The sequence below is a fragment of the Podarcis bocagei genome, assembly GCF_964188305.1.
Source record: "Podarcis bocagei genome assembly, chromosome: 6".
NCBI classification, from domain to species: domain Eukaryota; kingdom Metazoa; phylum Chordata; class Lepidosauria; order Squamata; family Lacertidae; genus Podarcis; species Podarcis bocagei.
The window spans coordinates 41,038,708-41,064,476 of NC_138130.1; the positions used below are offsets into that span (position 1 = coordinate 41,038,708).

Here is a 25,769-nt window from a genome sequence, read left to right on the forward strand (position 1 = left end):
GAGATTTTAGTTTATCATCATATGGTGATTTTACTCTTCCACTTCCCATGTACACACAAAGGGTATATATGAACTAATGAAATTTCTGTCAAATGTGGTTGAGGATCAATGCTACACAAAGAAAACACCATTCACTCTTATGAAAACAGTATTAGATGTTTCATAACAGCAAGCAGCTGATACAACACTAAAGACATAATCTGCTGATAAGAAGAAAAATCTAAATTTTTTTCTAAGCTTGGAAGCTCAAAGCATCTGTAGCCAATATCCTCCCCGCCCCCTGAAATGTATTCCTGTCCTTCAGTGGCCCATCAGCATGACAAGGATAGCTTTAAAACTGTAAAAATATAGACAACTCTAAAACAATGCTAGAAGAGGATAAAACTCCCATGAATAAAAACTCACAACAGCTTAAAAGAGTGAAAAGTTAGCCTAGTGGAAAAAACCTGCTTAGCACCAAAATGGTAACAAACCCTTCACAATGCTAACCTATATAGAAATGATTTGACCACGATATTCTACATGGGGCTGCCCTGGAAGATGACCCAGAAACTTCAATATGACAGATTACTTGAGATTCCATTTAGAACTCCTATCACCTTTTTTAAAAGAGTTGCACTGGATCCCAGTTTGTTTCCAGGCCTAATTCACTGTGCTCACACTAGTGTTTAAAGCCCTAAACAACTCGGGTCACAAATATCTGAAATATCTACAGGTGTACAAAGGGACTCTCTTGCTAGGTCCACTGTCCTCAGAGGTTTGGGAGGTGGCCGTGTGGGAAAGGGCATTTTCTGTGTCAAATTCTAGGGGCCATCCTGTTAGGCTGCAGTAGATTGCAATGGACTGCTCTGAAGCCCCAACTGCCCTGCCCCTCCCTGTATTTTGCCAGAACAAAAGTGGCAACCCTAGTCAAAGGGAGTTCTTTCTTGCAGAAATATAATTAGGAATTTTGAAACAAAGACATGGGAAAGAAGTACAAACAAACTTAAACTATTAATTATTATTGTTAATAGCAACAAACAACACAAACATTTCACAATCAGGTTGACACTCCTGCCTCAGACGACTATAAGAACGCCAGTCTCAAACTGTGTCTTTTAAAGCTGCCTTGACAATTTCAGGGGGTTTTAGGTTTGCAGAGCAAGGTAAGTAAGATCTGAATTTCATGTGATAATCTATGCTTGTTTTAAATAATTGCCCTGGAAGCTGTAGTTTACTCAGTCTTGGGCTACTACCCTGCATGACACCGAGTTGTAACTTCTTATCCATTTTAAAACTCATCTGGTCAGTCTGAAAAACAAGCCCCATTTTTAGCCTGCAGCACAAATTAATTTAGAACTGGCACTTGCAACTAGTTCTGAAATCATTTGATATCCATATTTAAATTGCTTTACTATTAGCAGTATAATATCACTTATTATTTAGAAATGTCATTGCTAACAAAACAGCAAGTGTTGTCATGCTATTCTACTATATAGCATTGCATTGTGGGGAATGCCATATGAAAAGTTGTGTAATTTTTTTCAACCTGTAGCAACCCCCCATAAAGGGGTGTGTGTGCGTGTGTGCGCAATATTCACCCCCGCAAAGGCCCCTTCTGAGGGGCATGGATTGAAAAACCATGAAGTATGCCCTAGCACTAATCCTCCACAGAGTTCAGTTGCTTAAATGCAATGGCTCAAATCCTATTATAATCATGCTACAAAAATGTTATTGTTAGAATTAGCAATGCGAGACAGTGGCTATGGAAGAGCTTTTCTTAAACTGTTCAATTAGTTGGTCTTTAAGGTGCTACTGGAAGGAATTTTTTTTATTTTGACTATGGCAGACCAACACGGCTACCTATCTGTAACTGTTCAATAGAATTAGGATAGCACATCCCCACCAACAATGAAGGATCAGGGAACTGAACTTTGCAAAAGATGAAGTCCAAGTTAGTATCCCTAAAACGCACTTAATTGGAAGTAATGTGAAATGGGCAGGGTGTGCTTCCAAGGAAATGAACCTAGAAATTGTGGAGTGAGTAGGTTTCACCAGGTGTTTTTCTTTTTGTCTCCACAAAGTGGCAGACAGAAAGCCGGGATATCAGGCAATTCAGTTTTTCCAACTTTTATTTCTTCATGCCATATACCATTTTATCTGCTGCTCGCCTGTTTTCTGTGTTGATCACCTGCTTCCCAATCTTTCTAATACTGTTCTAGATAAAAACTATGTTCAAAATGTTGCTTCTCCTTGCATTCATCCTGAGTATGTAACATGTAAATTCAAATACATTACTCTATTGTTTTTGCTTCATACTGGTGCAGCTGTAGGTAGTCTTCATCATAAACACTGAAGAACCAGGTATTTTAATGCCAACAGCATTGCAGAGGTGTCTGTGGACGGGATATATTGATTGAAAATGTCTAGTAAACCAGATTGGTAGTTGGGTTCCTACTGAGGGTATTTGATGAGCCAACATGACAGAGATGTGGGATTGAAGAATGAAGTGATCATTCTGTGATATTATGACAGTGGACAAAGCTGTATTGTAACTTTTGAATAAATGTGTAAAAAAACACATATATTTTCTGCGGCAATAAATCTGTTCAGGCAGTCAGTAGGCTGCATACAAACTGCAAACAGAAATGTGTGGGGCCATCAGTGGACATGCAATTTGATCAGGATAAGGTAACGGGTTTAAATATATGAATTTGCCCTTTAGCTGCAATTGTGGAAGACTGAATAACAGAAGCTGCAACACGTACAGAAAACTGTTGCAGATAACAGTTTTAAACAAAGTTATTTACACTGTTTTTTAAATAATCCTGATTGACTGTTATGACTGCTTTTGTTATCTTTTGATTTTGTTTTTATTTGTAAGTCACTTTGTTTAGTTTTTCATAGAAGAGTGAAATATATATAATAATCAAGTGATTTGCATATTTCTATCCTCTTTTGTGGTGATTTTTTGTTAGCTTATTCTACTTGTGTGTTCTTTTCTTTATTTCTAATTTGAGCACATTGGAACATTACCTTTTCAGGAGTTCTATAAAATGGCCAAGACATCTACGGAAGAACTGAGAAAGGTTTTTGCCAAGTATGCTTCAAAAGGGGGTGATCCTAATCAACTATCCCAATGTGAACTGAAAGAATTAATTGAGAAGGAATTTCCAAATGTATCGAAGGCAAGTCCATAATTGTTTCATTGAGGCAACATATGAAAGTGTGTGGAAATGTCCAAAAGCAATTACAGAAGTAATATTTGCCAAATATTTAACTGGGGGTGAAAAGAGTAAGACTGCAGAAAGCGCAGAATTTAAAAGAATGAAGCCCCAAGCATTTCCATTTTTCCTAATAAGGCATGTGCTCATAGTCCCATAATGAACTGTACATTGTTCTATTTAATGTATATATATACTCCACAATGCCTGAGATAGATTGCTGGAGGTTCATTGGCACATAAGTTATACTCAGACTAGACCCACTGAAATTGATGAAGTTAGTCATGCTCATTGCTATCAATGGGTCTACTCTGAGCAGGACTAACACTGTAAGCAACCCGTCACAGAAACAGAGACACAATAAATGCTGGGCTGAAGTTTAGAGGAACAGCATGTCAGTAGGTGTCCTCCACAGCAGGAGCAAAACTGACCATTACGTTTAAGAAATTTGCTTGTAATTGTAGCACCAGTGCTTTAATTTTCTGTTTTAGTATCTTATTTATAGTAAAATATTTAACGACTGGCATTCCAGTCCTTAAAGCACTTAGTTCTTACACTGGAAATTATGGGCTATATCTTAAAAGTTATATTCAGAATAGAGCCACTAGGTTGCTAACTTATGTCCATCGATTTTAGCAGATCTACTCTGAGTATGACTTAGTCTAAGTGAGTGTGTGTAGGATTACAATCTATATAGAGCCTCATTGTTAAACAACTGGGAAAGCCAAATATCAAATGGTAACCTAAGAAACTTTAAAAATGAACCACGCAGTGACTTGAGTAAGTATAAGTCAGGGGCTGCTTCACAGAGACAGCAAATCTCCAAGTAGAGAGAAAATAGCAAAATTATTGTCACTAAGGTGACATCCATTGATTTGACCTTCTTGTTTTGTATTAAAATCACAGGCTTCTACTATTGATGCTGTATTCAAAGAGATGGACAAAAATAATGATGGAGAAGTCAGTTTTGAAGAATTTGAGGCTGTGATGGCCAAACTAATGGGGTGAAGTCAATAGTACGCCCTACAAGAATATGAAAGAGCACTGCAATTTCTAGAAAGAAAGCAAAACAAAATCATAAAGGACGAAACCCTAAAGTAACAGACTGGTTTCTTTCTGAGGCATGAGAACAAGATTATGACAATAAAAACATATCAATAAATGTGAACTGCTTTATTCTCTAAGCTATCATTACATTATGGGTACAGTCGTCACAGGATATTTCTTTCAGTAAGGCTGTTAAACTGAATGATAGCTGTGCAAGAGTACAACAACTTGAGCTAAAAAGAACAATTTGCTCCACAGGGTGTGGTTGGGGTGATGACAGAAGAAGTAATACAAAGGCTGACACCTCACACATCTCACTTGGCCTCACACATTACAATCACTTCCTCTACTGTAGTATAGTGTAATGTGAGAGTAAGCAATTTATAAAGTTGAGTTAAAAAGAAGTATTGTGAAAAGTGCATTCCATTATCAAAGGAAAAGAATTGAAAGATGAGCTTTTGAAGTTTCTGAAACCTGACACATTCCATCCCTATTTAATACATGCCCATTCATTTATTAGAATCAATGAAATATTTGGTTCATTGGATAAGGATGACTTGGTTCACTTGAATTCTATCTCATGCTGCTTTATAACATGCCACTTATATCTATTTGTCCCGGTGAATGAAAAATTCCCTATCAATATATTCTCCAGCAAATTTAACTCATATCTGTTTTCCCCAATAATTTCCCAGTTAACCATCTGTATACCAATCTAGAAACCTTACTAGGTGCACCCATTGCCTACTCTCACATTCCTGCTCACTTCCTACAATCCTCTTGTGCAACACCAGCCCCTCCATCATGCCACTTCTTCCTTTGTGTTCCTGTGCTCATCTTCTTTCTGTACAAATATATCTCCAGCCAGAGGTAACTGGGCCTGGAGCAACTCCAACCCACTTTTCTGTTTCAACAATCCCAATTAGGATGTGAGCCGTACTTTGTGATACCCTAAATCTTGGCTCCTTCCAGGCTTACTATGAACAATGCACACACATACACACACACAATCTGATGTTTTCCACTTCAACACACTCTGATGACCTACATTTGCTGTTTATGAAACACTACTTACACGTAACAACTAGTTAATTAATTGAAAGATGCAGACAGCCACTTCAACAGGACATGAATGAGCATCCTTGTGAACTTCCTCACTGGCAGTATTTTTAATCTGCTCTTTAGCCAAAAAGGCTATAAGAACAGCTTATATAAGATCAATAAACAGCGGTACTCTCGTCCCCTAATCTTATATTCTAAAAGGCACAACTCAAAAGGAAAAAGGCATGAAGAGGAAGCAAATTTCTGATATCTCCCTCTGCTGGAGCCTGGCAGAAAATCTTCTTTTACAAATGGATCCGAATTAAAGTGACTGCCATTATTGTTATATACTATCACAAAGTTATCTTCAGGGGAGATAATTTTCTACAAGCATTATATTCAAAACTGTTTATACATTTTCCTATTATTTCTGATGTGTTTATGCATTTATACATTTCTGCATCATTACCCCAGGGTTTATATAATACACTACCTCACAGCAATATCTATAGGATCTCACATTATGCTTGAGGTAGTCTTTAGATACGATCAACTGGATATGTGCATACCTGTAACTGAATTATTTTAATGATTGTGTAGATGCAGCAGCAAAACCTCTTAGCATAGCAAAATGATAAAACATCGTGCATGTGCCAGCCCAAAGATTCATACTGAACTCAAAACGATCTACACTATTTTAATTATATATCTTCTTAGAGTTATCTGCAGCACACACCCTTTTTGCCCCTATGGGTTATTTGGACCTTTTCCATTCTTGGCAGTTAAAGGATGGCAACTTTATCCATCCTTATCAGACTTCAGAGAGCAATCTTTTGGAAACCACACCCTAAGATGTATTTAATTTTAGGGTGTATTCAACTGACTTCTTTCTTGCCACAAAAACATTTTTTAAACTTTCCTTCCAGTTGCATGTGGATAAGACACATGAACGGTGTAAAGAAACCCCCCTTTTTCTAGCCCATTTGAAAGTGGCTTTTATTCTGACTTTACTGGATACAATTTTCAGTGAGGAAAAAAATCAATTAAACAGTGCTTCATGGCGTCTGTGAGCGTCTGACACAAGATGGTGTGAATGTCACCGTGACTGTGGAGAAATCAGCTGAGTGGCGAACAAGCATGTGCACCTTCTTGTACTGGAAATATGCCTCACAGAAGCCTCTTAGGACTCCAGTGACAAGCTAGAATCCAGGAGTACTCCCAAATTATGCCCTGGCACAGTATCATATCAAGATTCAGCTTCAACTGATTATTCCTCTTCCAGCCCATCATGGTTTCCAGATGCTGGTCCAATACCTTCACAGCTTCTCCTAATTCAGATGGAATGAAGAGATAAGAACTGTGCACTGCGCTCCAAATTCTCAGATGGTAACTCACAGTGATTTTCTATAGATGTTGAGCAGCATAGAAGACAGAATGGAACCTTACAATACCCTTACAGCTCAAAAGCCACGAAGCTGAGCAACAGTCTCTTAGTACAAATAGCACTGCAGGTAGGAGCAGAACCGCCACAGTACAGTGCCTCCGAGTACCATCTTCCAGAGTAATTCCAGAAGGACCTCATAGTCAACCGTGTCAAAAACCATTGAGAGGTCAAGGAAAAACTACAGGGAACCAACTCCCACTCCATCTGTCTTCCAATAAAGGCCATCAATCAGGGGGACCAAGGCTGCTTTAGTGTTAAATATGAACCTGAAACCGTATTGAGCCAGGTCTAGATTAACTGCTTCCTCAAGGCATACCTGTATCACTAGAGCATCTTGCCCAAGAAGAAAATATCAGGGACTAGGTGGTAGTTTTCTTAGACCTCTGGATCCTGGGAGGACTTTTTCAAGCAGGGCTGCACCACTGCCTCTTTCAATGACTCCCTTTCACAATGAGACATTAACCATTCCCCTACACCCATCGAGACAGTCACTTACTTCTAGACTTTATCAGCCATGATGAGCAGGGATTGAGGGGGCATGTAGCTCCTCTCACTGCTACAAGTCTCCTGTCCACATCTTCTGTCTGCAACAACTGATGTTGAAACCACAAGCTGCAACTTAACAATTTTATCTTCAAAGCATTTGGTAAATCTCTTGCAGCAGGCTATTTAGTGGTCTTTTATTAATGATACAGCACTGGTCTGGACCAGCCAATTTACCACTCACTCTGCAAGGCATAGAGCACACACTGGTTCTGGCAGTGACTGCTCTATCATACAACAATGAAGAAAATAAAAAAGAAAGCAGACCTTTTAAAAAAGCAGCCTGTCACCCACAAATCCTTTTTCAGAAGCTGAAGAGAACAGCGTGGGCCAGACTTGCCAAAAAGTTCCCACCCCTTAAGCTAGCATCACCAGTAATGATTTGGGGGAAATGGCCTTGTGGGCCAAACTGGACCTTCTTGTGGGCCCAGATTAGGACCTTCTTGTGAGCCCACAGGCCAGAAGTTTCCCATCTCATGTTGTATAAAGAATGGATGTGGAACCCCCTCCCCGGATTTCCCTCACTGGGATATTCGTTTAAAGATTGCCTCACTCCCAGCAAAGGGTCCCACAACCCACCAGAGCCCTCCTTATGGTCCTTGTCACCCTGACTTGGCCAGCCCCTTACATTCTTGTCCTTTGACCTGCTAGAAGTTTATACAATTACATATTCCAAAGGATATATGAATTACCCTATAATGTTTAAAATAAATTGCTACAGACCACAAATTAAGTGTGGACATTCCAGCCAACAGATAATTAGTTGATTAACCACAAACAATTAAGGAAGGGATAGGTGGTTTCATTCTAAGATCCAAGCATCTGCTGACTCACAGGACACATGGGACAATTACAACACAATCCCAAGTATGTCTAGTCAAAAGCACACCCCAGTAAATTCCCTGGGGCTTACCCCAGTTTAGGATTGACACCATAGATTAATTGTTCCAGGCTTAAAAGAGCACCAAAGAAGCTGCAATATGATGTTAGTCACTGGTGTCTGGAGCCTTTGTTGAATGCAAGGATGCTGTGCACCTCAGAATTTGAACTTTGCTGATTCTTTCCTAATAGGCCATCTGAATCTAGAGATGCAGGCACACCTTCATTGTACATCATGACACATACATGGAATGGAAAGAGTTGGGAGTGGCGCTTAAGAACAGAAACACATAGGCAGGACATGGAGTTATGTTCTACTATATCTGCCAGCGCTCTGGATATCTAAACCAGGTATCTCCTATCATGAGTACAAATCTGATTATCTTAGACTGTTTACTATGGGTGATATCCAGTATGAGTTATATTCAGAATAAATGACTGAAATCAATAACCTAAGTACAGATTTCCAGGGGTCTACTCTTAGTGAGACTTAGTATTATACATCTAATATTATTGTGTGCCATATTTAATCTTAAATATTATGTTCATTCCAGAAACCATGGTGTCGTGGTAACCAACTACAGAACTGCAATCATTACAAGATATGGTGCCAATCACATCCACCATTTTCATGCTCATTTATAGAATTCCTGTAAGAAATGTTCACTGAAAGCACAGAACTGGAGGGCTCCGAGGTCAGATATTTCATGAAAAGTAGGTGAAAGCTTCTGTGCTATATTCTGGCACTGGCCCAATTAAACTCTGTCCTATAGAATAAACCAGTAAATTTTATTCTTTTAAAAAAAAAGAAAAGAAAAAAACTAGAACTAAATGCCACCTTTATTCACTGCCATTCCCAATTACCTGAACAAAACAAAACCAGATTTTACAAGGCGAAATACCACAACACACTCAGATATGTTGTCTAAGAATGGTGTATTGGAGACTGATTGTTAATTTTAAAAATCTGCTCCTTTTTCTAATGGGATACTTACTAAATGGGATATTTATCACCAAGCAATTCAGTCCTAAAGTGCTGTCGTAAGCCAGGATAGGCAAGAATGTAGTTGACCACACTTTCCCAAGAATTATGTCCACATCCTCAACTTGCATGAACCAAAAGGTATCCACCAAATTTGGAGAAGAAAGAGCTGTAGCTACATCTGAGACAGGATCTCCAATCTGGATCCCTAAAACAATCCACAGCATCCCTTCCATACATTACTGAATCACCTTTGCAATTAGGAAACGGACACCATTACGGATCATGTACATGTGATTTCATCCTCCACCCCCCACCAGTACATAAACTGCCAAAATTGCAAAATAAATTTCTGTTTTTCCCAGTTTAATGTATACTGTAGGTAGATTTTATAGTTGATAACAGGAAGAAATGACATTTTGTAGTGAAACAGTATGAGTGTTGGAACCGTCTGAGTTTGGCGGAGCAGGATGGAACTTAGGAACTAGCTTTTATATAGTGATTGCTTCTCTTGGCATGCCTTCATCCAAACATGCAATACTTCTGCCTGTTTGCATTAGAAGCCCCACTTCCCGAGTCTCCTGCAACTGTTGCCTTTCCTTTAACCCTGTCAAACAACATCATGTCTCTCACCATCATACTGCCTTTGGAGCAGGCTTTGAGAATAAGCAAATAAATTCGTTAGCAAAGATTTGTTCTGTTGTAAATACATTTATCAATACAACAGAAATGCACAGCTTATAACTGTTTTCTTAGATCTTATTATCAGCAGATATCAGAAATGAAAAGGAATGATGGAAAGACCATATTCCTTCTAGGCCAGCAATAACTTCAGAATGAAATATCCTAGTGCCCTAGGCCAATCATTAAGCTGCCTGGATTCAATGTACACACCCAGTTTATAGAGCATACGCCCTATGAGAAATGTGGGGGTGTTTAGATGTAGAGGAGATAAACAGGGAGTAAATGGCAGCAGGCATCATCATGGTAACAAATCAGTGCTATGGAGCCAACAATACAACAGTAGCAGTGTTCTTCATTGTCACAACAAACAGGTGTGTTGTTCTGAAGATTTAAAACATCATCACTAATAAGGTGCAGTTAATGCAGTAACCTGAAGCAGACCAGCAGTGGCACCCACCCCACTCCCTCACAAATACTTACTCGACTCTCTTAACAGATCTCTGTGACTGTTCCTTCCCTCATCTCCATGCCTGAACTTCCATTTCAGACATCGTGATATATCGGAATATTGTGATGTTTAGCTACTGATATATCACAATGTTGAAAGCCAGATATCGCTCAGCCCTAGTCTATTTTTTAATATACCTAAGGTCCTTTAGGGACGCGGGTGGCGCTGTGGGTAAAAGCCTCAGCGCCTAGGGCTTGCCGATCGTCAGGTCGGCGGTTCGAATCCCCGCGGCGGGGTGCGCTCCCGCTGCTCGGTCCCAGCGCCTGCCAACCTAGCAGTTCAAAAGCACCCCTGGGTGCAAGTAGATAAATAGGTACCGCTTACCAGCGGGAAGGTAAGCGGCGTTCCGTGTGCTGCTCTGGCTCGCCAGATGCAGCTTTGTCACGCTGGCCACGTGACCCGGAAGTGTCTCCGGACAGCGCTGGCCCATGGCCTATAGAGTGAGATGGGCGCACAAACCCCAGAGTCTGTCAAGACTGGCCCGTAACGGGCAGGGGTACCTTTACCTTTACCTTTAAGGTCCTTTGCTTATTAGGGGGCTACCGCATATTTTGTTCAAAAAATTGCTCTGCAGAGGTAACTACCATGGAGCTATAAAAATTTTCAAAAGTAGGGAGTCTGTGGCTTGGCCTTTGAAATATAGGGGGTCCTCAGTAAATAGCTAATTGGGAACCAATGATATAGAGAATTCATTAAAAGTATCAGCTTAGTTTGTCCCGAATTCAGATTTGAAATTTGATATTCTACTACCAGCCAATGAAGTCAGTATACTTTGCTTAAAATATTATTTTACAACCTACAGGTAGCTGCCACCTACCTGTATTACCTATCTCTTCTGAAAACTATTATTTGTCTAAGTATCTTATTTGTTTCTAACATCCTGCTAAAATGCCAAAACTACATGGAATTGTGGTAAAATCAGGATGACTTAATAGTCATTTTATAACTCATTCTCTCTCTCTCTCTCTCTCTCTCTCTCTTTCTTTCTCTCTCTCTACTTGACACTCTTGTTCCCTTATTAGTTTCAATAAATCTGTGTTTGAAAACTAAACACAGGCAGAGCAGCGGAAGAAAAAACCCCTTCTTCTCAGTTACTTAATTCCTTTGAAAGGATAGATGTTTTCAAGGGCTACAGGTGTGCTATCTGGTATGAAGCTATGCTAAGTGCATTGCTATGTCAGGGACTGGCGGGGCTCTGAAGAGTGTGTGGTGGAGGCAGGGGACTGACCCCGGAGAGGGGACCAGTGACTTATAGGGTTTGACGCCACCCACAAGTAGGAGCCAGGGTATGGGGAGGAGGGAGAGTCAGAGGTGAAGGAAGGTGTGCAGGATGTGGCAGAAGAAGAGGCTGTTCAAGCGACAGATGGGTCAGGAGACTCCCCACCTTCCCCCAACCCACTGTCTCTGAGAACCAGGAGGGACTTGAAGTGGGAAGAGCAGCAACGAGTTCCATGCAGAAGACGTCTCAGGTTGTTGGTGTGCAACCCACCAGGTGAGGGAATATAAGCCAGCAGAGGGGTGGCGTCTCACTGTTGCTGCAACTGCACTGCAAGGAGCATATCTGTGGGGGGGCAGTTGCTTGGTGGCTAGAGGCATGTTTGTGCATATGCGCTGCGGGAGTTGCTGTAAGTGCTTCTTTTATCGGTATAGACTTAACTATCAGACATGGGCCTTCCAAAGCTGGCATGGGCCAGGACATGCTGTGGCATTTCCTACTTACACCACAGATGTATTACAAGTATGAATGAGGGGAATCAGGAAAAACTTGTAATACTGCAGTGTGCCTGGTTACAAAGATTCTATATAGATCTGTCAAAAGCGTGGGCTGCTGTTAAAAATATAACAAAGTTCTAGCAATATCCAGCTATTTCCTTATTCCAAAAACACATCTGAAAATGAAAAAACAAAGCTTCTAAGATACACCGGCAGGGTGAATCCAATTACCATATTTTGTTCTTTAAAAAAATAAACTTGAATGTTAAAAGTATGTAACACATCCAACATCTGTCAGCAAAGACAAATTTCATAATCAAGGCGGAGTGAGAGGCATAACAGGGTGGAGCGGGAGAGACATAAAAGGATGCCTCAGCCCTGAGCTTCTCACATTGCATTTGCAGAGCCTCTGCTTTTGGAGTATTAGGTAAATATGATTTATTTATTCTATGTCTTTTTGGATGTCTTCTATGAATGTCCTCAATTCTACTACTTTCAGAATGCATTGCACAACAGTGTATAAAGAAAAATGTGTTTTTATCTTTCCAAGAAAAATATATATCAGGAAAACATGATAAAGTTTTTCCACAGGAGAAAATACCGCAGCTTCTTACATGTCAGAAGTTTCACATATGATGTCAGTTAGCTTGCAATTAATGTTGTTTGAGCTGAATTAGCAACTTAAGAGAAAATGGCTTCATTGTAATTGCTATATAAAACTACATTTTCCACATACCTATGCAGTTGTCGTATTAAATCAATGTATTTCCCCTCTACAGACTTCAAAATATGTTAACTTTGCTCTTTTACAGCTTTCGAATATACAAAAATATGGCAGAATTTAATAGTGACCAACTCTTAAGTCTCTTCACTCAGTATGCTATGAAAGAAGGTAGCAAGCATCTGCTTTCCATGGACGGACTTAAAAGTTTGATTCAGAGCCACTTCTCGAATGTTTTGGTAAGTCTTTCCAAATTGGACTGCCAATTACACTAGATAACATTAATATTTACCGAAGCCTGCATCTAATTTGTGGTATTTTCCAAACAAATCCAACTCACTAAAGTACAAACAAGGGACATAGTCCAACGAAGCTCTGAAGAGTTTAAAACATGACTGGACAGCAAGGGAGGGATGGGGAGGAACAGCAATGTGGGAATAATTCAGCAAGATAGACAACAGCTTCCATTCATTGTAATAATTTATGTAGCTTCATATCCAATTCTAAATGAAATTAATACAGGCTTTACTTTGATGAACTGCTTCTATAATGATTATTTGTAGCTGTTAGGCAACCTGAGAAAAGTAGGATAATCTGATCCTAAGAAAAGCATGTTTTACAAAAGGTAACAAGGCAAAAAGAAATCTAGTACACTGATGCTTGAATGTTTGTCTTTACTTTACATGCTGAAAATATTGTTCAGAAAAACATTTGCAATATTTAGATTGTTTTTGTTGATCGCACTTGAAAAGTTTTAATTTAGATGAAATCATGTTTTCAAACATTGAAATCTCTCCATCAAAATGTTTTTCAAACATTTTAATTAACATTTTAAGGGTTTCTTCAGACAAATATATGGGTTTGATTATACAAAACACTGGGCAATCTATGAACGTGTTATGGTGAAATTTTAGTTACTGCTAGAACCTTAAGTAGCTAGAGACAAGGAAGTTGATTATAATATCAAATTTTGAAAACAAAATTATTATTTTAGCTGAAGTTAGTTGTTGGTTTCTGAGGCGAGAGTCCTCTCTAAGTTACTTACATAAAGAGCGTCACTGGATTACAGAATAGGTGGGGAAATTATAAATTGAGAACCACAATGGAAAGATGTCAAAGTCAGGACTTAGAACAACAGAAGGGTGCTCTAAGAATTACCTAGTGAACCTGCTGAATATGCCAACAATATAAAGCCCTCAAAATTTTCTTTCTCTTTTAATATCGTAGCATCCAGTTTTTAATATGGTAGCTTCCAGCAAACCCCCAAAGTGTTCAATGGATATAAACAAGACTCTGTCAGAACAGGCCCAAACAAGAATAGGTTGATACGTGTGTATAGAGTAAATGTTAGCAAATTTGCTTAAGTTCTGTTTAAGATCATAATAAGCATTCCAGTGCCTTCTGAAACAAAGAGTCTAGTCCAGGCTTCCTCAAGCTCGGCCCTCCAGATGTTTCTGGCCTACAAGTCCCATGATCCCTAGCTAGCAGGACCAGTGGTCAGGGATGATGGGAATTGTAGTCTCAAAACATCTGGAGGGCCGAGTTTGAGGAAGCCTGGTCTAGTCTATCCATTTCTGTGCAAAATTAAATCTAGAGAAAACTATGCACAATTAATAGGTACTTTAAAAAATATATGCTCCTTGCTAAAATGTAAGTGTTTCATTTTGTAAGTGTTAACTTTTATAATAGTTTTGGAACAAAAGATGAGTTCAGCAAGGACAGTGGGAATATACATTAAGGGAAAATCACAGCTGAAAAATGTAACTCACCAGAGCTGTTAGGATCAGTACAATCTAGTGGCTAGAATGCTTGTTTTGAACAATGAAGAAATACATGTTCAGATACCCACTTAGGTGGGCAATCACCGTCTTTCAGCTTAATGTGAGTCATAGAAATATTAAAAGAAATAATAATACCCAGTAGATAAGAATGTCACAAAAAGAATGTGCACCACAGGTCACATTCACAAACAGCATTTGCTAGCACAGAAGCTAAAATACTAAGAGATAAATGCGCTGTCTCAAACAACCACATAGCGTGCTAATAAAACAAAGTATGAGAAAAAGGGTGCAGCTGCACTTTTTAAAAAGCAGTGCGAAAGTAAACGCTTAAAATGCTAATGTGCTCTGCAAAAGTAGACAGAACTATCTGCAAATGTATCTTATTTCTGTTAACATGCCTGGTACAGCTACTGAGAGTAGTGCAATCTTTGTGCCCCATGTAGAGTGGTGATCAGAAGTCCTAACCCTCTCTCACAAGGCGCACAGCAGCATGGTCATGCCATTCACTTCAATGCAAAGTTCCTTCACACCTCCCAGCAACAGCCAAGAGATTGTTCTCCGTCCACAGATCTACTCTTGCTTTTCCCACAAGCAGCCTACGTGGCAGGAGCCTGGGAATAAAAATAGTTGCCGAATGTTCTTGGGAAGCACTTGTTTAGTGAATGGCAGTGCTGTGATCCTGGTTGTGGCCTGGAACAAAAGCAGCTGGGCACAGAGACGCCATGTCTGCTTTCTATAACAATAACAAAATCCCAGCCACAGGCTAATGGAGGCCTACTAATATGGGTCTCATGTCAGTCTTATGTCATCAGATTTTAACATTTGCCTTGCCATCTCCCTAAATTAAAGGCTGGTTTGGGCAGGGCCAAAGCATACTTTGGCTGTGATGTTAAAGGCACAGCGAGTTAGGTTTGCCTTCCTGGCCTATTATACCTTTCTGTAGACTGTCTGTTCAGTACAAGAGGACTGCTAGAGGTAGAGTATGCAATGGCCACGGAGGCTGAGCCACTGTTGAGAGCAGAGCAGATTTTGCACCGTGACAAAAGTTCAGTGGTTTAGCTTTCTAGCTTAACTGCTCCAAGTACAGTGCTTTATCTTTCTTCCACAGATGTGAATGGTACTCAGTTAATTCACTGAGAGCCTTTGTGAACTAAGTCAGATCCTATCTGCCCCACTTCTTAACATCCCTCTACTCAAGCTACATATCTTGGTGTGAACCTAGAGTCAATTATTATTGCTTTTGTTGGTATTTTAAGTTGTTACCCACCCTTCAACGCTAAGGTCATGGGGCGAGTCACAACTATTTGAAAAACAACTTTGAAAACAGTTAAAAAACTTACAATTATAATTAATGGCTTTTGCATATTTGTTTTATAAACTTCTGTTTCAGTGTTTAAATTATGATTTAGGTATCTGTTTTGATATATTTTGATTTTATATTTCTATTATGCTTTGGGAAAATATTTATAAATATTTATAAATATAAAAAATTGTATTTTTATATTTTTATTTTGAAAGGCAGTGTTTGAAATCAATAAAAGCCTGTTACGTTGGATGTGAAGGGGAATTACAGTTCTTTTCTAAGCCCACTCTCCCAGTTCTCCATCACCCATCAATGAGGCCATTTACTCAGGCCAAGTAAAGGACAGGGCAGGTCTGCTTTTTTACACCTGGTCCCACATCCTGTTTTCCCAAACCAAATGTAGCCTCTAACTCCTGAGAGAAAGGCAAGGAATATTGTCTCCGTTTCTAACTTGGAAGAAGAACACAGAATGGGGCTGATGGGGGGGGAAAACAGTGTTCCAGAATTGTTCATAGGTGTACCCAACATATACCTGATAAAATTGTACACCACCTATAAGGAAATGAAAATCAAAATTATTGTGTATAGATAACCATGTTTCAAGGAAAAAATTTAGCTTAAATATGTTCTGTAACTCACTATTCTGAAAGTTATCGTATATAAAACTATTTTGCTTTGTTTTTCACTCCCTTACCACCACCCAAATAAAACTTACAGGGTTCAATGTCTCTCAACGATATATCCAAATATGCGGACTTGGATAAAGATGGAAAAATCAACTTTAATGACTTCAAGGCACTGATGAGCAAGTTAGGCAGTTTGGCAGGATTGTCTAATTTGGCTGGAATAACCGGTTTGCTCTCCTAAGGCATCCAATGAAGAGACAACAGACAGAAAGTACTTCCAAGATCCCCAAACCAACCTATTATGGACATTTACAATTACATTTGTACAAAGAATCTCTCTAAAGCTAAATTTAATCATTGTGGAACGATGGATGCCATTGAATAAAAATCTACTTTATTTACTTTATTTGCTTTCAAGCCATGTATGTATGATGACTGGTAAAACCATGCACAATCATGACTAGTAGATTTAAAGGGTTTACACAAAGCATATGCAACTGGACTAAGTCTATGGTTAATACTTCTTTTTATATATATCTAGTCCCTTTCCTAAAAATTTTGCCCTTTTCACTGTTGCATTACACTGAGTTGACATTTTATATGAGCTTTCTCTGCTATGTGTCTAAGGAGCACTGCCCCACCAGCTCAGTCTGCCCTCAGCCACCCTCCTGTCATTTTGGTTATAACCAGTCTAGGACTGGGTCTGTCGGTCGCTGGTTCTGGCTCCACCAGCTGGTGGTCCCTCTGCCTTAGATCCTACGGAATGCACCAATGGGCACCAACCAGCACCAAATAATCCTAATCTTACTAGCCGGATGTTTACAACTCTCCACTGTAAAATTCTCTGTTATTCATAACTTCTGGTTCTTGTTTTTTAGCTGGCCTTTGAACCCTAGAAATAGGAGTACATCTCCTAATGCAAAGGCTTTTTAGAGTCTGGGAACTTGGCAAAAGCTATCTGAAAAGTCCAACCAGAGACATATTCTTTAATATGAGCTCTATTATCCTATACAGAACACTAGTCAGCTCTTGATCAATGCATGATAATGGTTAGGGTGTTTTTTGAGATTAAAGTAATTCCAGAATTCTTCTGACCACGTGGAACTGCTAAAATTAGTACTGTTATTACTTCTTCATTTACTAATCCTCAAGATAATGATCTTTTTAAACAGATTTATCCAAAACCAACCAGCAATTTGCAAATGATTCACTTATTTGCTCTATGACCTCTGTTATGCAACCTCTCTACAGTTTGATCAATTGCAATGGTGATAACCCATTAAATTTGTCTAATGGAAAGTCTCATTAACTGAGAACAGAGATCATCAGGGCAAAGTGCCAAATATGTTTTCTCTCTTGGAGCTGAGCACCAGAACATACAAAATGGAATATTAACAAATGTCAATTATTTCTTTGGATATGAAAAGGGTATGGAGAACATGTGACCTTCTGAGCTACAACTTCCAAAATCCCTCAACATTTGGGCAGGTTGGTGCTGGTTGGAAGAGATGGAAGTCTAGTCATATTCAGCAATATTTAGAGCGCCACAGATTTCCCACTCACTGCTACAGAGGAAACAAACTTTCAGCCTCTCTTAATGCCACCATGACTGACACAATTGTTAAGTAGCCAGCACAAAAGATCTATCAAAACCATAAGGAGAAATTCAATACTTACAACAGGATTCTTTGTGTTTGGGTTAAATTCTGTAGAATTTGCATCTGCAGAAAAAGAGCAACTACATTTTAAAATGTTAAAGATGGTTAAACTAAATATAGCACCTTTGTAATTTTGAAGAGGTTTTTAGCACATACGGTATATCAGCAAAACGTTTGGGGGGGGGTCATATGAATTTTAACATCTAGAGAGAGACATATGTTCAAAATTAGAGCATTTCACTTGTCCTTGTTTCAGGAAATAAAGATAAGCTAAAGGCCAATATAAGGAGTACATCCACAGAAGAATGAAGATGAGGGTCAGAAAATGACAATTCTTTGTCCATCTGTCAAATTGGCATGGCAGAGAGATCTAGCCCATTGGCTAGCAAATGTCACCCATCCCTGCTTTAAATGAACAATTTTCATAGAAGGTAACACACCTTGCCAGTTTAGACAGTTTCTTGCAAACTCCACTACTGCCAGCTGCATCCCCAAGCAAACCCCTAGAAGAAACAGGAAAGAAGAATGAATGAGCACAAAAACTCACACTTTTTATATTCTAGGCCATGACCCAGTTCATATTTATTGGTTTTTGAGAACTCAATTATGGGAAAGTGGAATTTAATATAAAAATGAAATCAAATGTGTTTGCCAAAAGATTTTTCCATTAACTGCTGCAATATATCACTTCTCACTAACCACTATTTAAATTCAGTGTAGTTTGGGGTGGAGGGAACAATTCTTCCTGGCAATGCCAGAACCCTATAAGTTTGATTTTCTAGTACAGCCTTGGCAGCTCACCCTCAACTTACCAGCACAAAACAGTCACAGGATTTGCAAAATAGGCAAATGCAGTCTGCCCAGATTAATCAATGAAAATCTTACCGGAAGTGCCTGCCACAGGTAAGTACCTATATATTCATTAGTGGTGCAAATACTGCTTCAAGCTACAACCCCAGACTTTGACATAAGATTCTGTTTTTCTCTCCTATCTCTCGGACCATATTTTCATTTTCCCTTCGGCTCCTGCTTGATCCAGAACCATCAACATCCTATACCTCTTTCCCCTTCTCCCTACTTCTTCCCCTATTAAGTATTACACTGCTCTCTTCATTCTTCTCTTCCCTCGCTTCCTCAAATAGTATGATAATGCTCTCTGCCTTTCCCTCATATGCCCCATTTGCTTCTAACACTTCACCCATTATTCCGTCTCCTTTCAGGTACAAACCAGATGTGATGTTAATAATGTGATTGGCCATTGCATACTTGCTTTTTCTTAGCTAAATGGCAGCTATGGGGCATGCAGATTGGAACCATGGCCTGGAGGAAGGGACTGTTAATCTTTTGTACCCCTCTCCCTTCCCATAGTCCCAATCTGGATCCCCTCACTTCACAACTGCTATTTAGGAAAAAAACCAAAACATGCACAGGCCAAACACTGATGTTCCATACATTTTCTCCCTCTATTTACTTGGCCTGCTGACCTCCTAAATTCCTTTCTCTCATTTCCCCTATACCGGGTTTCCTCAACCTTGGCCCTCCAGATGTCTTTTTTTTTTAAAAAAAAAATTTATTGGTTTTTCAACTTTTATAAAGACAAAACACACACAAAAATAACAGAAGACAAAAACATGTATAAATTCAGAAAATCTTAATTTCCTAACCCTGTTCCCTGACTTCCCCCCACCCCCCCTCGTGCATCCCAATTCCCAAAATTGTGTCAGCAAATTGGTATTTCTCCTCTTAACCATCTTATTCATCTTATTACCTCTTTTATAAAGAAATATAGATTTTCCTAAGTTGGACTCAAGTTCTCTTCCATCGATTTCTCATTTTGTCTTAGTTAAAAGTCATATTAACCAAACCTAAAGGTCTTGAGTGTTTTTAGAATTCTCTTCTTCCCTCCCTCCCATCCCCGGTTTTTGTCCCTTCCCAATACAAATCCAAAATAACAGTTCTTAGCCTGGGTTCCTCACGTCCGAGGCTTTCAAGTCTCTTTCAGTCCCTCTCCGCCGGTCTTGTTGGTAGTCCTTTGTGCCAGTCGTCAAGTCTGGAAAAAGTTCTTTCACCATCGATTCTCTTCCCACAAGGAGATTTGAAAATAGCTGCTGGAAGATTTCCACAAATCCTGCATCTTCAAAGTCAAAGTCAGAATGAAGGCCCCAATCATATTTCTTTATTTTAAATTCCTGTATTCCATAAACTCCCGGGGCCTCCTCCTTCATCTTCTGCATCTTTCGCAGACTTGTGGTGAATGTGTTCCAATAATCTCCTTGTCTGTATTCCGCAGATGTCGGCTTTTGGTTATTACTTCCCAGCTTTACTTTCTCTTTTTCTTGTTTAGTCTCTTGGGCCTCTTTAGATATCATTTCCCATTCAGCTGTGGATTCTTTCTCATTCAAGTCCTCAATACAAACAGCAGAGTTGCCTGTTCCAGAAGTCAAGGTCAAAAGTTGTTTATTCATTACTAAACTCTGCTCTTGTAGGATTCCCACCAGTTGAAAGATCCTTTCGATTTCCGCTAGTAACTTTCCATCCACAGCCATTGTAGCCATTGTAGTTTCACAGAGTTCCCCCTAGGGGGAATCTGGTTACTTATTAGTCTTTTCTCCAACAATCCTTTAACTTATTATTGTTACTTTGTTTCCAGCAATTTTAGTTCAATTGTAACTCAACATAGTCCAGAGGGATCTTAAATAGCAACTTTTCCACTCTAAACTGCCCGTTTGACAGCTTTGACAGCTGTCAAACTCCGCAGCTCTTACACAGGCACAGAAACAGGACACTCCCGGGCCCGGGAGGAGGGTTGTTTAAAGCAAAAAGAAGGCTTCCAAAGCTCCACTCTCCAGCTCAAAATTTACTTTAGCTAAATCTTGGAAGTTAGTGTCCTTTTTAACTCACCCCTCCAAGGGTAGGCTCTCCAGCTTAGCTCTTATATCGTTGCTTAGATGGTCTGCAAGGGGGGGTGCGGACTTCCTTTTAGCACACCCCCCGGTCGTCTCCAATTCAGGATAGTATTTTTAGAATCCAATTCCGTCTCACTCACGGGTTTTTCTTTCAGTCCAAATTTCAAGGAAGAAAGTCAGCGCTCTCCGGTCATGGCTCGCGGCTTCGCTCCACCGAGGTAGCGATCGACTCTCAGTGCCACGCCACCCTCCGTATCCTCTCCGCAGCCTTTAAAAAGGCTCTTCATGGATCGGGGGGGCGCTTAAGGCACCCGCCGAGTCTTCAGTCCGCAGGCTTCCGCGCCTGCGGTTTTTAAGGGTCCCCGCGTCGCCGGCGCGGCAAAGACCCGTCCTCGGTTGAGCCGATTCCCTCCGCAGCTCGGAGGGAATCCGCCATTTCCAGGTCGCGCCAACCCGGAAGTCGTCGGCCCTCCAGATGTCTTTGGCCTACAACTCCCATGATCCCTAGCTAGCAGGACCAGTGGTCAGGGATGATGGGAATTGTAGTCTCAAAACATCTGGAGGGCCGAGGTTGAGGAAGCCTGCCCTATACCTTGCTGATTATTTGTCTCTATTCGCTGTCTAGAGCTCAGATTCAGGAATATTAAAATCCAGGGTCCATATCTGACCAACTACTATGGATATTCAGAAAATGCAACTTCCACATGAGCAGTTTCTACAATATATGTATTTGTACATCATTTAAATCAAACCTTAATAGACACTATGGTACTGATTCCATAGAAATTCTTACATGTTATAAAACAGCAACAAATTGTTTCCAAACACAATCCAAACCAATTTCTTTCCCACCCACTCAACATTGTAGCAACATATTATAATAAAAACAAACCTCAGTTTCAAATGTGAAAACTGAAACTCTTTCCAGTATGCAAAACTAATGATGCATTTTTTCACAAGAGACCAATTAAATTTTTATATTCCTGAAATGTTTAGCCCAATTTACAGACTTCCTAAACTGTGTGAGCATCTTTTTCAGGCACTAATGACTACAGTGGACATTTTTGCCCTTATAAAAATTCAGAATTATCTTTGCAACTATTGGGCTAAGCATTTGATTTGGATTTAATTTGAAAGATTAGGTTTTTCACTGTTTAATACAATCCCAACAGGATTCATTATGCCTGCTAGATCAAAACTGACCAGTCCTAGTTTACTCCTGCTAAAGCGATTTAAATGGGACCAAACTTATAACTGTATACTCCAATGAAATGGATATATTAACCTATCTAAGAACTAGAAAGCTTTTTTAGTTTCTCTTTTTTGCTTTTTTCAGCAGTTTAGTTTTACTTTAAACACTGAGGGCAAAAGAACAGACAATAGGTCATACACAATCACATAGCCTTAATGTTATAAAAAGTTGAATAAATGAAACCATGACAGACTTGGATTGGGGCCATGAAAATGGAAAGGGAAATTTAACCCTCCTCCCATGCACTTTTGTTTTCCTGGTCTAAACTGTCCTCCAGTATGGTTTCATCTTCTCTAGTTTAACCTTATAGCTAGAACTCTATGCACACTTATGAGGGTGTAAGTCTTCTTGAACTCAGTACAATATACTTCTGAGTAAACATGCTGCATGTCAGAAACATTCAGTAAGAAATGCAAGTGTACTGCAGGAATAGTCAGAAGCAGTGTTAGAAACAGATATGAAAGCTAGGAGCTAAATGGCACCTTAATCCTAGGTTATGGGCACAACAACAGAATGTCTAGGTGCACTGTTTTATAACAAGAATACAAAGCTGAAAGTGAATGAACTGCAGTTAAGATATTATGTTCATTTTTCACACGGTCTAGTCCTTCCCCCGCCCACCCCCCTAATATTCTTAAGAGGGTCTCTTCTCTAGTTTTCAGAGAGTAGCTGGAAGTGGGGAGGCAGAAAAAGGCCCTCCTTTCCTTCCACTCTGCAGTTTTAATCTGAAATCTTAGGTGCAGTACTGTATCCAGAGATCAGAAACTGCTCGCACTAATGAATTTCCCTGTTACAAAATGTGCCTAGAACAATGGGAGTTTTGAACACTGGGCAGAGGGTAGGGCGAGTTGATCTCCAGTAGATCCCTAGTGCTGCTGTGATTTTTGCAAAAAATTAAAATGCTGAACTAGGTGAGCCTTGATCTCAATTAGTAGGGCACTTCGCTAAGAAGTGCATATTCAGGCCAACTGATCACAGATGTCATGCCTTAATTAATAATAGTCTCTGAGTGAGTGGACACTTACGTTTTGTAAATCAAAAACACATCTGTTAAGCAGATGGATTCTAGTTTATATATATGAGTCTGTGCAAGTCAGCCCACTCCTGAAGTTGAAGTCTTACCAAGAAAAGGCTTTTTCTTTTTTCTTGCCCATGAAATTGCTTGAAGTTTTCCCTCTGTGCCCCTATGTCCAAAACCTCCAGGAACTAATATACAACTGGAATAAAATACAAAATGCAAACACAGCAGCAGATGAGAAGATAGAATGGCAAGTTAGTTTAACATGTTATTTGGGGGGGGGGACATGTATGTACAGGAACAGCAGCAAGACTTCACTGTGCACAAAAGCTTTCAGCTTGTTCAGATTTCCGATCCAAGAATAATACAGCTATGATACAACTAAATTCACATCATGAAAACTGGACAGTACAAATACATCATAATCACCATACAGCAGATCAGTTCTGCTTCAAATACTATAAATCTCTATTAACATTCACCAAATTGTTCAAGTTACTCCAGAATTTCAAGTCACAAATTACAGACCAAAATGCCGAAGTGTACAGTGTGCATACAATATGAATCCTAGGCGGTGCTTTGAATTGTAAACTTGAAATAGTGGAAGCATTCAGAAAGGCTTCCACGATATTTCAATGAAAATATACACTTTAAATTACATTTGTTTTATTTTAATTTATGACATTTGACAAATTTGTGCAAAACAAACTAGACTAGGCATATTTTAAAACACAAGGCATTTGCAATCAGTTTAAGCCATCCTTAACAACCCATCAACATTACATTTGTCAAGTGTTCAGTTTTATAATTCCATGTCTACATGGCATTTTATGTGCCTATTAAGAGTCTCAAAACAAATTGTAAGTTTTGCAGAAAGCTTTGCTTTAAATTAGCATGTTCAAAATCATAGTATCAGTTCAGCATGGATATGTTCTAAATACAGGCATCCCAATGCTTAAGCCAGAGCTTTCCAAACTGTGTGTTGCGGCATGCTAGTTTGTCGGCAGCAGTGTGTAGGTATGTTGCGTGAACACTCCCTATGCTCCTCCCAGGGCTGGAAAGGGGTTAGTTTAATCTTCAGTTTGCTGGTAAAACTGAATAACTGTGTTGTGAAATAATGTGTGTCTAAAAAGTGTGTCACCAACATGAAAAGTTTGGAAAGCCCTGGCTTAAGGTCTAATGTGAGTTTTTAAACAAATCTAAGTGTCTTTGTACAATATATTTGCAAAGGAATAAACTAACAAAAGCAAGCACTTGAAATTATAAGGCAACAAGGTATTGAAACTGGAAACTTTTAAAATTATTTGAGGTTAAGAACTAGACCACCACTTACTCTGCTTTGCATAGTTTTTGCCAGGCTTGGTGGAATTTCACTGGATTCTCAACCTCTGTATTATTTTCAAGGTCTGTTGAATCTATATACTAATTAAGAAAACACATACACACTCACATTCATGTGCAAGACAATACAATTATTTTCATATAATGATCTTCATACTCTATAACTAATGAAAAAACTATAGGAATTTCCAATGGGGAAAAAACTGAATACATGAAAAATACCATCGCCTCAGAATGGTACATACTTTTTTCCATAGACGACTAGGATTGCTGTAATTTAAACAACATGAAAGCTTTGCTGTGCTACAAAACTATCTTGTATCACTATATTCCCTCTTAACTTTCTGATAGAAAATGCCTTAAGCAGTTATTTTACATTTTTTGTTTTTCCAAATGATGGAAAGGCAGGTGTGGAGGAACTTTCAGCCTGGAGGACAAGCTTGAACCACTAGGGGGTCCAGTTTGGCCTGTGAAGCCATTTCCCCCCAAGCCATGCCCACCTATCAATCAGCTAATATCACCCATGACATCAGCTGGGGGAGGGAGGGCAGGGTTCAATTTTGCATTGGCTGCAGGTGCCTGTTCCCAATAGCAATTAGCTGACAAGTGGGGGTGAGATCCTGCTTAGGTTATGTGCCAGGCCCATGCAGCCAAAGAAAGCCTGTAAAATGCAGAAGCTTGCTGCTATCAATACTTCACATAAATGCTCCAAGGCTGGCATAGTTTGATCTCCTTGTTTGGGGCTGTGGTGGGGGACTGAGAAGTCGCTGGATCTTTTGGATCCAAATCTTCCTCTGGTCCTCGCATGGCACACATCCCATTGACACTACTGACACTGCAGCTATAGGCCACGGATGTTTCTATGGGGAGGAGTAATCCAATACTGAATATTCCCCTCTTTCCTCTGAACTCTCTTTACTGCTTTGGAAAGTGAGATCTGATGTTTCCTATAAATACTGAAATGCTCTCCTGGGGAACACAGGAGTGCAGAGTTAAAACCACAGTCCACAGAACACTTACACCTAAAGTAGATTAGCCAGTTGAAAAATTGTAAGTGTAAATGGATATTCCTAGTCATATGTTAAATCAATGCCTTAGTACTTAATGCTGCAAATAGGA

General features: G+C 39.5%; 2 protein-coding genes and 1 long non-coding RNA gene across 9 annotated transcripts in view; 2 read left to right on the forward strand and 1 right to left on the reverse strand.

Moving 5' to 3' along the window:
- The window catches only part of CTPS2 (CTP synthase 2), a 70,726-nt gene that overhangs the window by 15,246 nt on the left and 29,711 nt on the right, over positions 1–25,769 (reverse strand). For all 7 annotated transcript variants that reach the window (XR_014009176.1, XM_081198120.1, XM_081198119.1 and 4 more), the window contains 4 exons: positions 24,643–24,731; positions 23,414–23,508; positions 18,574–18,636; positions 18,153–18,196 (listed from right to left, as the gene is read on the reverse strand). Coding sequence is in view for 6 of the 7 variants with exons in the window: in XM_081198120.1 (XP_081054246.1) it covers positions 18,153–18,196; positions 18,574–18,636; positions 23,414–23,508; positions 24,643–24,731 (291 nt within the window). In the remaining variant the exon portion in view is untranslated. The remainder of the gene's footprint in view (positions 1–18,152; positions 18,197–18,573; positions 18,637–23,413; positions 23,509–24,642; positions 24,732–25,769) is intronic.
- S100G (S100 calcium binding protein G) lies at positions 909–6,455 on the forward strand. The gene is made up of 3 exons (XM_081198157.1): positions 909–1,145; positions 3,024–3,167; positions 4,110–6,455. The coding sequence occupies exons 2-3, from the start codon at positions 3,036–3,038 to the stop codon at positions 4,209–4,211; spliced, it is 234 nt and encodes a 77-aa protein (XP_081054283.1). The 5' UTR covers positions 909–1,145; positions 3,024–3,035; the 3' UTR covers positions 4,212–6,455.
- On the forward strand, positions 12,329–16,881 carry LOC308589255. The gene is made up of 3 exons (XR_014009179.1): positions 12,329–12,471; positions 12,857–13,004; positions 16,567–16,881. It is a non-coding gene; the product is annotated as an uncharacterized lncRNA (long non-coding RNA).

What these genes read in the sequence shown, in the direction of transcription:
- S100G (XM_081198157.1), top strand. Translation starts at nt 3,036, where the DNA reads ATGGCCAAGACATCTACGGAAGAACTGAGAAAGGTTTTTGCCAAGTAT. An exon ending in AATTTCCAAATGTATCGAAG is followed by an intron (nt 3,168 to 4,109) that starts GCAAGTCCATAA and finishes TTAAAATCACAG; the next exon opens with GCTTCTACTATTGATGCTGT.